At 46.2% G+C, this 12,421-nt stretch overlaps 2 protein-coding genes across 5 annotated transcripts in view; one reads left to right on the top strand and one right to left on the bottom strand.

Annotated features, from left to right (window-relative positions):
- LOC137624350 (equilibrative nucleoside transporter 1-like) overlaps positions 1 to 12,421 on the bottom strand; it is a 788,303-nt gene that overhangs the window by 467,997 nt on the left and 307,885 nt on the right. The window lies entirely within an intron of this gene.
- Positions 1 to 12,421, top strand: part of LOC137624347 (UDP-glycosyltransferase UGT5-like) — a 154,598-nt gene that overhangs the window by 19,284 nt on the left and 122,893 nt on the right. For all 3 annotated transcript variants that reach the window (XM_068355033.1, XM_068355034.1, XM_068355035.1), the window contains exon 2: positions 1,074 to 1,247. In XM_068355033.1, coding sequence (XP_068211134.1) covers positions 1,074 to 1,247 — 174 coding nt within the window. The remainder of the gene's footprint in view (positions 1 to 1,073; positions 1,248 to 12,421) is intronic.

The following is a 12,421-nucleotide window of genomic DNA, read 5'->3' as shown; positions in this document are numbered from 1 at the left end:
GTATGTAAGTTGTATTTTAAAAACAAATATTTTTTTTTGTGAAAATGGTTGTATGGTGAAGCTTACTTTAATTCTTGCTGTTCAATTAAATGACTATAATGACTGCAGGGTGATTTTTCTTGCTGATCATAAGTACTTAATTGCAGGCTTTGCAGGTTGCTGAAACAGTAAGCATACAAGTAAAGAAATTATTTTATATTTCATGAGAACTACTATTTATTTCAGACCCATTGTGACATTGTTTATCATGAATGTCTTTAAGGCTATTAGTTGGACAGTTTTGGTAGTCTAACTCAACGGTTACAACACCCCTTCGTGTTATAGGAGTTACTCAAACTTATATACTGTAGGAGTTTAGCTTTATGATTTTATGTTGTAGTTAGTGAGAACCAATACTTCCTTCATCAGGTCACTCATTCCCTTCCCCCTGTCAGGAAATTGGTTCTTTTATAGATATTCATAATGAATGAGTTAGTAAATGTGTGTAATTAATTACTTCATAAGGTTTTCATTAATTAAGAGATAGAGAGACAAATGAATTAGGTTGTTATTGTAAAGAAAGAAATGAGTTTTATCAACACTACCTCCAGTTCGCTCACTCTCTTTTCTATCAGTAAAACTGATTTCTTTCCTTACAATAGTAACCTAATTCATTTGTCTCTCTATCGCTTGATTAATGAATAAAACTTATGGAATAATTAATTACGTACATTTACTAACTCATTCATTATGTATATCTATCAAAACTCATTTCCTGACACCCCACTAACAAGTTCCCCCACATCCCCTTCATTCCCACCCATCAACTCTACCCCCCTCTGCTTTGACTCCCTCCTCTTACCCATCCCATTTCTCTCTCTCTCTCTCTCTCTCTCTCTCTCTCTCTCTCTCTCTCTCTCTCTCTCTCTCTCTCTCTCTCTCTCTCTCTCTCTCTCTCGAATTACATAACACACTAGCGAATATAAACACATTCATTATTATACCACTTGATTTTGTCACGTGCCACATTGGGTCTGAAATAAACAATAGGTTATTAGCAGATGATTGAAAACCATTCCTTTTCATTTTAACAGGAACGAAAACGGAATATGATGGCTCGTGGTTTCTTTCTGATGATACTGTTTAGTGTGACAGTCACTCTGGAAGTAAATGCTTATAATGTTCTTTTCGTTGGAGCAGTTGGCAGTAAGAGTCATAAGAACTTTTACATGGCAATTTCAGAAGAACTTTCCAAGAATGGACACCAGGTAATTCAAGTTAAAGTTCTCATTGAGTATTCACGAGTTTGTTTCTTTTTGGCCAGGATTATGCTTGGACTTTGGGTAAAATTATAGAAGAGTAAATTATTATTACGGAGAAAATGAGACTGGTTTAAGGTGGATTTTGAACGTTTCTGATTACAATAACTTGCAGAAACCCATAGTTTTTTTTAGTTATGGTGGGGCAACTGTCATAACAAAAAAACTTTGTTTTGTGCTAGTTATCTTCATCAAAAATGTTTGAAACACCTTCCCTGATAATTTAATGTGGTTGCAGATTTCCTCACTACAGGAGGTAAGTGTTGAGGTAGTCCACACTAGGCTTTAAGTGGAACCTTCTGGCCACAAGTCTTGCTTTGTGTATCATTACCTCACAGAGTTCATTGTGTTTTCTTCTGAATACCCACTTGTAATCAATCACTTTGTCTTGCTGTTCTTGTCTTTGTCAGGACAGTTGATTGCTTTGACAGTCAATGGGTCTTTTGGAAAATACAGGAAATCTGTCTTGACCCTGCAGCATTGGCACTTCTTTGGTTTTTTGGTTGTTGGGACCTTCTCAAATTAGGTCTCATGTCATGATCTTGATTTTCTTGACGTTCTTGTTTTTCAGGCGTTCCTTCATGGTCTTCCATTGTCTTGAGGTAGAGTTCTCTTGCTTGAGGGTACACTCTGGCACACTGTTCTATATGATTTCTCTTAATCTGGATTTTTATGAATAGTACTTACCTGGCAGTTATATATATATATATATATATATATATATATATATATATATATATATATATATATATATATATAGCTTGAGTCTCTGACTTCCGGCAGAATTTATTAAAAAATCGCTGCAACCACCTTGTGGTGGTTGTGCGGTTAGGTGGTTAACAACCCTTACAGGGTGGTACCTTGAATCATTCCCGTTTTCTGTTCCTCAGATCATCTCTGCCGACCGGATCGACAACATCGTTGGTCCGCCATTAAGAGTTTTTCGAATCGCTTTCCCTACATCGCTGTTTTGGACTTCGTTTGATGAACTACACTGTTTTTGGGAATTGGCAATTGTGTTTGTTATTAATATTGTTCTTTTTGCTTTGTTTATCATGAGTGAAAAACTTCATATTCTTGTATGTGCGAGTGATGTATGCAAGGTGAGGTTACCGAAAGTATCAGTTGACCCTCACACTGTTTTTATGGGTTGCAGGGGGTTTGAATGTGCACTAAATGCTAGTTGCAAGGAATGCGAGGGTTTAAATGAAGAGGATTGGTTAGCTATGAAGTGCTATGTGCGCAAACTAGAACTCGATAGAGTTAGGAGAGATGAGTCAAAGTTAAAGTCTGCTAGTGAAGCTAGTATAGATATTTCTATTGACCCTTTTATTGTTTCCTCTTTGGAAGTTGTTCCTTCCCTTGAGGTAGTAACTCCTGCCCCTTCTACAGGATCTGCGCCTGCGGATGACCCTCGGTATGCCAGGATTGCTGCTGAGTTGGAGGCCATTAAAGCACAACGTCCGGCCTTTAAAGGTAAGGTTGAAAGTGATGTTAGTGCTTGTGAAAGTGCAGTGGATGCGGCGGCTGATCGAACCTGTCATACCCCTAGGTCTAGACCTCTACCAAGCTCCCAGGACCAAGGGAGAAGGTACGTCGACAGCCAAAAGGGGGTGAGAGGTGCTTATCCTCAGACAGTCCTGTTGCGACCTCCCAGGCTGCTCTTGGCCGCCGTAGAAAAGGCGTGTCGGATACGTTAGTGTCTTCACCTGATCCTTCTCCCAGACGCAAGTGGCAATATGAATCGTTAAGATCGATGAAGGGAAGGTGGGACTTGGATGTGCAGTCTCGCTCTCCCTCTCCCGATTCGAGTAACCGAGAACCTGAACCTTCTGAGGACGACTTCGATATTCCTGTTTAGAGGACGAAACCGAGAGTCCTTAGCCCAGTTAAACCTGCTAAATCTCCTGATTCTGCTACCAGCGCTCCCAAACAGCTGCCTCCTTCGGAACTGCGAGAACCAGCAGAAGTCGCTAAAGCTTTCATGGCAGTTATGCAGGAACAGCTTTCATCGTTAGTGCAAGCTTTCAGCCGCTCTCCTTCTCAGTCCGAAAGACGTAAGGATGTCTCTTTGCCAGTTAAGAGATCGTCTTCTAGGAGGGAACGAAGTGCCTCTCCAAGGGAACCTCTACGCACTTCGTCGGCCGTACGACAACGGGCACCCTCTTCATCGGCGCGACGCCAGGACTTTACTTCCTCTCGCTCTCGGCGCCAGGACAATACTGCTTCTCGCCCTCGGCGCCAGGACGATTCCGCTTCTCGCTCGAAGCTCCAGGACGATTCCGCCTCGGGATTTAGGCAGCAGGACGAATGTAGCCTGCCTTATCAAGACGATACCGCTTTTCGTCATCAGGACGATACCTCTTCTCGCCGCCAGGACGATAGCAGCGCTCGGTGCCAGGACGACACCTACGCTCGGCGCCAGGACGCAAGCAGCTCTCGGTACCAGGCTGCTTGCAGCCCCCTTCTTCAAGATGTAGAACCTGATCAGGAATTCGATGATGTATCGGAATAGGAAGAGAAACCTGCCGACTCTGCTAGCGATTATAAAGTTCTGTCTCGCTCCCTTTTGGAAGTATATGGGGAAGAATTCCAACCTTCAGCTCCTCGTTCTCCTCAGTCACAATTCACCAGGAAGAAGGCTACGAAGCATTTGGCTTTCATTAAGATGAAGCTTTCAATTTCTGCCTGGAAAGCACTTGCTAAGGTGAGTGGTTGGATGAAGGAGCGGAGGCAAGCAGTCAAGACCACTTTTTCTTTCCCTCCATCTCGACTTGCTTCCAAGGCTGGTATGTGGTATGAGACGGGGGAACCATTGGGTCGAGGAGTGGCTGCCTCCTCCCAAGGGGATTTCTCTGGTCTTGTGGACTCTGCAAGAAGACATGCTCCAAACTCTGACAAGGTGATGTGGTCCATGTCGGAACTTGATCACCTCGTCTAGTGAATTTTCAGGGTTTTCGAGGTTTTTAGCTTCCTAGACTGGTCTCTCGGGACTCTGGCCAGGAAGACAGAACTTCTGGAAGGCACGAAGGATCTGACGAGTATCATGTCCTGCATGGACAAAGCTCTAAGGGATGGGGCTAATGAGTTGGCTTCCCTTTTCCCAGCAGGGGTCTTGAAGAGGGCCCTGTTGTGCTCCTTCACCTCTAGGTCGGTGACTGTTGCCCAGAAGTCGGAGCTGCTTTACGCCCCTCTGTCACACCATCTCTTTCCCGAAGCTCTGGTCAGAGATATCTCCCTTTCTCTGGCACAAAAGGCTACTCAGGACCTTTTATCTCTGTCTGCTAGAAAGCCTTTGCCTGTCGCTTCTGCTGTGCTGAAGAAGGAAGAGAGAAAGTTCCAGCAGCCCTTTCGGAGTAGGGCTTCCTCGAGACCAGATTTCAGAGGGAGAAGACAAGAGTCAGGGCCAAGGACCAGCAGAGGTGCGTTTAGGCCCCGATCCAAGAAATGAGATGGAAGTCCTCCAGACAACAGTAGGGGCAAGACTGTCTCTATTTTGGCAGTCTTAGAAGAGGAGAGGGGCGGACACCTGGTCCCTCTCGGACATCAAGGAAGGTTACAAGATCCCTTTTTAAAGAAGCCTCCTCTCTTAGACACTCCCCTCTCCTTAATGGCGCAGTACGCCGACGCGGGGAAACAAGAGGCTCTTCTGGAGCTAGTCGACCAGATGTTGGTCAAGGGAGCAATAGAGCCAGTTTGGGACCTTACCTCTCCAGGCTTTTACAATCGCCTCTTTCTGGTTCCCAAGAACTCGGGTGGATGGAGACCAGTCCTATATGTCATCTCTCTGAATGCCTTCGTGGAGAAAACAAAGTTCTCCATGGAGACGACTCAGTCCATGCTGGCAGCAGTTCGTCCAGGCGACTGGGTGATATCTCTCGACCTGCAGGACGCTTATTTTCACGTCCCCATTCATCCGACTTCAAGGAAATATCTGAGATTTGCAAGGAAATATCTGAGATTTGTGATTTAGGGCAAGTGCTTTCAATTCAGGGCACTTTGCTTCGGTCTCAGCACGGCTCCTCAAGTTTTCACCAGGCTAATGGCGAACGTGGCAGGCTGGTTACATCAGGAGGGGATAAGGGTATCCTTCTATCTAGACGACTGGCTGATCTGATCACAGTCGAAAGAAAAATGTCTGGAGGACCTACAGAAGACGTATTCGATGACTCAGGACCTGGGACTCATCATCAACAGGGAGAAGTCTCAGACCAAACCAGATCAGACTATTCTCTATTTGGGGATAATTCTGAAATCAGTTCTTTTTCGGGCTTCTCCCTCCCAGGAAATGCAGACCAGGTGCCTAGAGAAAGTCAAAGAGTTTTTAAAGAAGCAAGAATGCTCAGCGAAGGAGTGGATGAGTTTGTTGGGAACTCTATCCTCCCTAGAGCAGTTTGTCTCGTTGGGGAGACTGCACATAAGACCTCTGCAACACTTCCTCGCAAAGGTATGGAATTTGAAGATCCAGGACTCCTCCTTTTCTTTTCCCATTCCGACAGAGATCAAGGATCTTTTGATGTGGTGGCTGGACCCAGCTCTGTTAGGAGTAGGGATCTCCTTGTACAAGAAGAACCCCGACCTAGTGCTATTCTCAGACGCGTCAGAGTCAGGCTGGGGAGCAACTCTAGGGAACAAGGAGGTCTCAGGCGTTTGGGAAGGAAGTCAGGTCAGTTGGCATATCAACAGGAAGGAGTTGATGACCATTTTGTTGGGGCTAAATGCCTTCGGAATCTCGGTGTCAGAGAAGACTGTGGAGATCAACTCAGATAACACCACAGATCTTGCGTACATGAGGAAACAAAGGGGAACTCACGCCCTCTCTCTGTTCAGAACAGCCAGAGAGCTTCTCCTTTGGGTGAGCGAGAACAGGACTCAGCTGTTGACGAGGTTTGTTCAAGGGCAAAGAAACATCAGGGTAGACATGCTCAGCAGGAAGGGACAAGTTCTTCCCACAGAGTGGACTCTCAACCCGCAAGTCTGTCAAAGCCTCTGGAAGTTGTGGGGCAGACCTGTAATAGACCTTTTCGCCTCCAACTTGAACAAGAGGATCCCCAACTACTGATCTCTAGTCCTGGATGAGGAAGCGGTAGCAATGGATGCCTTCTTGATGGATTGGATGGGGATAGACATGTATGCGTTTCCCCCGTTCAAGATAATCAATCTGGTCGTCAGAAAATTCGCTCTCCTCGATTCGGGACGAATGATCCTAGTGGCTCCATTCTGGCCTGCAAGGGAATGGTTCACGGAAGTGGTGGGCATGCTGATGGACTTCCCAAGAAGACTCCCGGCAAGTTCAGATCTTCTCAGACAGTCCCCCACTTCGAGAGATATCATCAAAACCCCCTCGCTCTCAAACTGACTGCCTTCAGACTGTTGAGAAGCTTGTTAGATCTCGAGGCATTTTGGCACAAGCGGCGAAAGCTATTGCCAGAGCAAGGAGGATCTCGTCACAAAGAGTCTACCAGTCTAAGTGGGAGACCTTTAGAGCTTGGTGCAAGCGGCACAAGATTTCCTCGAGACTATCCAGCATCTCCTCACAGAGAGGCTTTTCTCAACAAGTTGCGGAGAGGATGTCTCGACACCTGCGAAAGTCATCTGCAGGGGTCTACCAGGCGAAGTGGAGAGTCTTCTGTGGTTGGTGTCGTGGGAGGGGTATCTCTACCCTCGATGCCACTATTCCAGCAATAGCGGAGTTTCTTATATATTTGCGGGAGGAAATGCGCCTTTTGGTCTCGGCGGTGAAAGGCTATCGCTCAGCCTTAAGCCTGGCCTTCAGGCTGAAAGGATTGGACATTTCTTCCTTGCTGGAACTTTCCTTGCTCATACGAAGCTACGAACTTACCTGCCCTCAGTCGGAAGTGAGACCTCCTCCATGGAACATGGTTCGGGTTCTCAGGGCTCTTAAGAGACCTCCGTTCGAACCATTATGCCAGGCTTCAGATCGTCACCTGACTTGGAAGACGGTGTTCCTGCTCGCTCTGGCTTCAGCCAAGCGTGTCAGTGAACTTCATGGTCTCTCGTACGACGTCGCCCATTCAAGGGGATGGGGGAGGTAACGTTCAGGTTCGTCCCTGAGTTTGTTGCTAAGACTCAAAATCCTGGAGTTCCGGACCCACGGTTCGATTCCTTCAGGGTTTCGAGTCTTTGTTCTGTAACAGATGACCCAGACCATCTCCTACTATGCCCAGTAAGGAGTCTGAGGCGTTATCTTAAAAGAACAGCTGCAGTCCGTCCTCGCGTGCAAGCCCTGTTTGTGAGCACGGGAAGGACGAAGAGGAGGGTCACCAAGAGTACCATCTCAGCTTGGATTCGAAGGGTCATCCATCATGCCCTGAATCCAGACCCTCCTCCGTCACATCGCCCTAGAGCACACGATGTCAGAGGCATCGCAACGTCCCTGGCATTCAAGAGAAACTTTTCTGTGACGCAGGTGCTACAAGCTAGGGTCTGGAAGCGTCAAACGGCCTTCACAGCCCACTACCTGCAGGACGTGACCCACAGGAGCCTCGATACATTCTCTATCAGCCCTATGGTGGCTGCACAACAGCTGGTCTAACCTCAGGCTCCTTGATGGACAGGTAGCAGAAGGTTGAGGGCATTGTTACCCGGTTTTAGACTGCATGAATGAAAAAGTATGTCTAGCCCTTACTCTTTTCTTCATCCTCCCCTCTCTTGGGGAAAGCAGCATCCTGGGTTCTCTGCATAGCTGACCTTAAACCACTGCAGGTAAACCATGCTTCCTTGTGCTCCTAGTATTAATATAATACTGTCGCATCCCCCATACCCTGACGAGGTGGTATTGGGAACGTCCTAACCTAGATTTCCATCTAAAGGACTTCAGGTCAGCTTCCTAGGACGAGTCACACTTCTTTCCTTCACACACAAGCTTATGTAGGCCGCACGTTCCTTGCGGAGCAAGGAATTTGCGAGGTGCAGGGACTCCTTTTCTCGAGTGCTGCTCACTCGGATTCTGAGTCCCCGGGCAAAGACAAAGCCAGTAAGGCTGGGACTTTCCACCCTACCTAAGGGTTAAGTCACCCCATGTAAATAGCGTGGTTTGTATTTCGGTTACGGAACAAATGACAAATTCGGAGATAATTTGTATTTTTCCCAACTATACAAACCGTAGCTATTTACACATATTTGCCCGCCAGCCCTGTCCCTCATAAGTCCTACCTCTAAGCGAAGTGAATCAGTTCACTGGTGTGTGAGGGGGGGGGGTAGCTAGCTACCCCTCCCCTACCTCCTCGCTAACTAGCGAGAGGGTAGTTAACCCTCGTTAAAAATCTAATGGTTTGTCATTTCAGCTACACCGAAAGTAATACCCCATGTAAATAGCTAAGGTTTGTATGGTTAGGAAAAATACAAATTATCTCCGAATTTGTCATTAATGCTTCTTGGATGTGGGTCTCACTGCTGGTTCCTTTCTCTTGAAAGGGTAAGTCTCTTTTGTTCTTGCACAAATACAAACCTTCCACTTTTTATATGGGGTATACTGTTTTTGGCGAAGCTGAACTAGCCATGATAATTTTTAGTGAAGGATAACTACCTCACCTGCTGGTTAAGGGGGAGTTTGGGGGGGTAGGTGGGTACCCTGCTAATACACACACCTGGGTTGAGTAATGTCTTTGCCTTCTTGGCTTGGTAGAGATGGACATACTGTCCGTGCTCTACCAATTTAACTGGCTTTGATAATTTGCATTTTCTTTTCCTCTTTACAGATTGTGTGTATGTGTGTGTGATTTTGTCCCATACATACTTGTCCAGGTCCTGAAGGCCGCTCTTGCGATACCATTATGTCCGACATAGAGACAGACTCCCACCTGCTGTGTCTGACCTGTCTGGGCCACCAGTGTTTGAGGGACGACACCTGTATATAATGTATTGAGTGGCCTGCCTCCCAGTGGGAGAGTTTCAGGCAACGGAAGAAGTCCAAGGGGAATTCTTCGTCTTCGGGGTCTTCCTCGAAGTTGGAGAAACACCGGTTTTCTACTTCTACCCCCCAATCTCTTCCCGAAGCTGCTCCTCTGTCGGCTGCAATGTATTTTTCTGACGTTTGTGTGGAGGATTAATTTAATTTAATTTTTTTTTTTTTTTGCCAAATAGAGAGAGAGAGAGAGAGAGAGAGAGAGAGAGAGAGAGAGAGAGAGAGAGAGAGAGAGTTTTAGTTTTGTTAAATCAAGAGATATGTTATTTGTTTTAGTTTTGTCCAAGAGAGAGAGAGAGTGTGTTTATTTGTTTTAGTTTTGTCCAAGAGAGAGAGAGAGAGTGTTTATTTGTTTTAGTTTTGTCCGAGAGAGAGAGAGAGAGAGAGAGATAATTTCATTTGCTTTAGTTTTGTTAGATCGCGCGTGCGCGAGAGAGAGTATGTGTGCGTGTGTGTTTGTGTGTCTGTGGTGCGCGCCGAAGAACAAGTGGTAGTTAGCGAATGATTGTTTGTAGTGGAAAAGACTGTTGGTATATTTGAGGTTGTTTGTTTACATTTTTAGCTAGGTTAGGGCCGTAATGAATGTCTTGGGCGAAAGCATTTTCTATTTGACTGTAGCAGGAGTCGGTTGTTTGTTTTGTTCTTTGACAGCCGGCTGTGAAGTGATTTTTCTTTATATCGGAGTAAGTACTGTTTTATTTATTTTTGTTAGGCGCGATCGTGAATGATAGAAAGTTTATTATTTATCTTTGATTATAGTGCAATAGTTTAGTTAGTTAGGAGTTTTAGTAAGCGTTTTTTCTTTTTATTGCAGGCCGTAATTCCTCCTTTAGGCTCCTTTAGACTCCTTGGAGTTTTAGGTTGGCCTTGAAGGTGTTGCTTGCCTAACTGCTTTGTATGAATAGCTTGATGATGACGACCTGGACCGTATAATATGAACATAGGAATAGACTGCAGATATATATATTTACATAGAATTTTGAGCGTTGACGACCCGGCTGGAAATAGATTTATTCCTTACGATGATGATGATGACATAATGATGATGAACACCGATAATGTGAATGGACAGTCGAATTGACTCTAGTTATTGTTTGCCTGGAAGTTGTGGCAATTGGCTACAAGGACTGTTGCCAGTGTGTGGAGTCTGTGGACGACGGTTACCACACAACTTATATATTGAATATTTTACCGTTTTCGCTTATGTTGGTGTTAATGTGATTTATTTCTGGGTTGTGGTATACGATTGGGTTTAGTATTAAGTGATTTATTTTAGTGTTTCAGTGTTTTTCGGTACTGTGTGTGGGTAAGTGTTTTTCGGTATTGTATGTGGACTGACGGTGTTGGGTTTATGTAAAGGATATTATTTTTTTCGATTATTGGTGAGTTCTGTGTACCCACACACACCGCTATAATATGTAAATATGAAAGTGTTATTTTTGTCTGTTTTAGTGTTAAGTTTGTTTAATGATGTGTGATTTTTGTTTCTGGTTGCGGTGAATATAGTTTTAAGGTTATGTTTTGTTTGTTTTTCCCTTCGTGCAATAGTCCAGTTTAATGTAAAGTAAGGGGAAAGTTTGTGTTGTGGGATATTTTGGAAGAGTGATCAAAGGTGTGGGGGTTTGTGTTTTGTTTACATCCCTGTGACTGACTCTGAGGGTGTTGCTGATTTACCAGGCGCGGGGGCAGCTTACTCTCTCAGTGTTTCCTGTGAGGGGAAACATCTCTCGTTCACGCTCATGCTTCTCCTCCTAGGGCAAAGGTAGAAGCTGGTCTTGAGTGCAGTTCACCCTCGGGTGAACAAGTCTCCCCCCTGGGGGAGGAAGCTTTCAAGTTGACGCAGACTCCCTCTCAGGAGGAGTCTGATGGATGTTCCTCTCCTGAGATCAGTCAACTGGAGACATTTGTCACCCCTCTCCATCCTCAGTGCACTCCTCCTAGAGCTGTCAGGAGGCACCTTCTTGAACCTCAAGTTTCTGGTCACATTGACCCCTCGGGGTCTTGTAATCAACATGCTTTGGGTCTGCGTGATCAACATGCTTTGGGTCTGCGTGGTCAGGTATGTGACCTGTCGCCACCAGGGACTTTTGCGTTCCCGTCACGTTGAGCCTTCGGGCTCTAGTGGCACCGTAGGACCTTTGATCCTCATCGCGTTGAACCTTGGGGTTCTTGTGCCTTGGAACCCCCAGGTTATAGTTGCACTGAGCTTTCGGGCTCTCGTAACGTTGGTTACGGTGTGCCGGCTTGCTCTCGTTCCAACCGTCACGTTGAGACGCAGGTTTCATGTGATAGGGAGGTTTCGGTCTCCCGTTGCACAGCTCCTTTGGGATCTCGCAACCCAGGTTACGCTGAGCCTTCGGGGTCTCGTTCCTCCCACTACGCTGAACCTTTGGTTTCTCATAGTAGGGAAACTTCGGTTTCACTTTGTGTAGATCCCTCGGTATTGCACAATCACAGCTTCCTTGAGCCCCCGGCCTCTCAGGTCGGCTGTTATGTTGAGTCTTTAGGCTCTCGTAACAGGGAAACCTCGGTCCCCCATCACATGGAACCTTCAGGTTCTCGCGACACTGTTACACGGAGCATTCGAGCTCTCGTAACCAACCTTATGAGGAACTTTTCGGTTCTCATGACTCAGTTATGACGAGTCTGTCAACTCGCATGACGGAGAGTCTCTGGACTCTTGTAACGCTGGGCCTTCGGGCTCTCATGACCTTTGTTATGATGAGCCTTTGGGCTCTCATTTTCCTGCTGACCCTTTGGTTCCTCGTCACTTGAACCCTAGGGTGTCTCACAGTGCGCTTCCTGAGGGATACCACCTCTCATCAGGAATCGGTGACGTAGTTCCTTCAGGTTTTCATCATGACGGTCCCACTGGGTCGCACAAAATGGATTCATGATCCAAAGTAGTTCCTTCCCCTGAGTCTTGCCCCCTTGCTCCTGCTCGGGATCTCTCCTTGTCACATGGCAGACCAGAGTCGTGTGACGTGGCAGCATCGCGTGGCATGGCAGCATTGCGAGACAGAGCTTCGAGAGAGATTGGTCTCACTAATTTCCACCTTCGCAAAAACTGTCTCGTCCTACTCCAGTGGTACCCTCTTCCCGGACGAGGTTCCATCACCTTTTCTGACTGCAGGAGGGTTCCCTTCCCAGGGTAACTCCCACTAGGAGAGAGACTCACCAGTCTCTTCAGCCTCGT

This window comes from Palaemon carinicauda, chromosome 31 (assembly GCF_036898095.1).
Source record: "Palaemon carinicauda isolate YSFRI2023 chromosome 31, ASM3689809v2, whole genome shotgun sequence".
Classification (NCBI taxonomy): Eukaryota; Metazoa; Arthropoda; class Malacostraca; order Decapoda; family Palaemonidae; genus Palaemon; species Palaemon carinicauda.
Note: the sequence above shows the minus strand (reverse complement) of the source record. Positions and strands in the feature narration are given on the sequence as shown.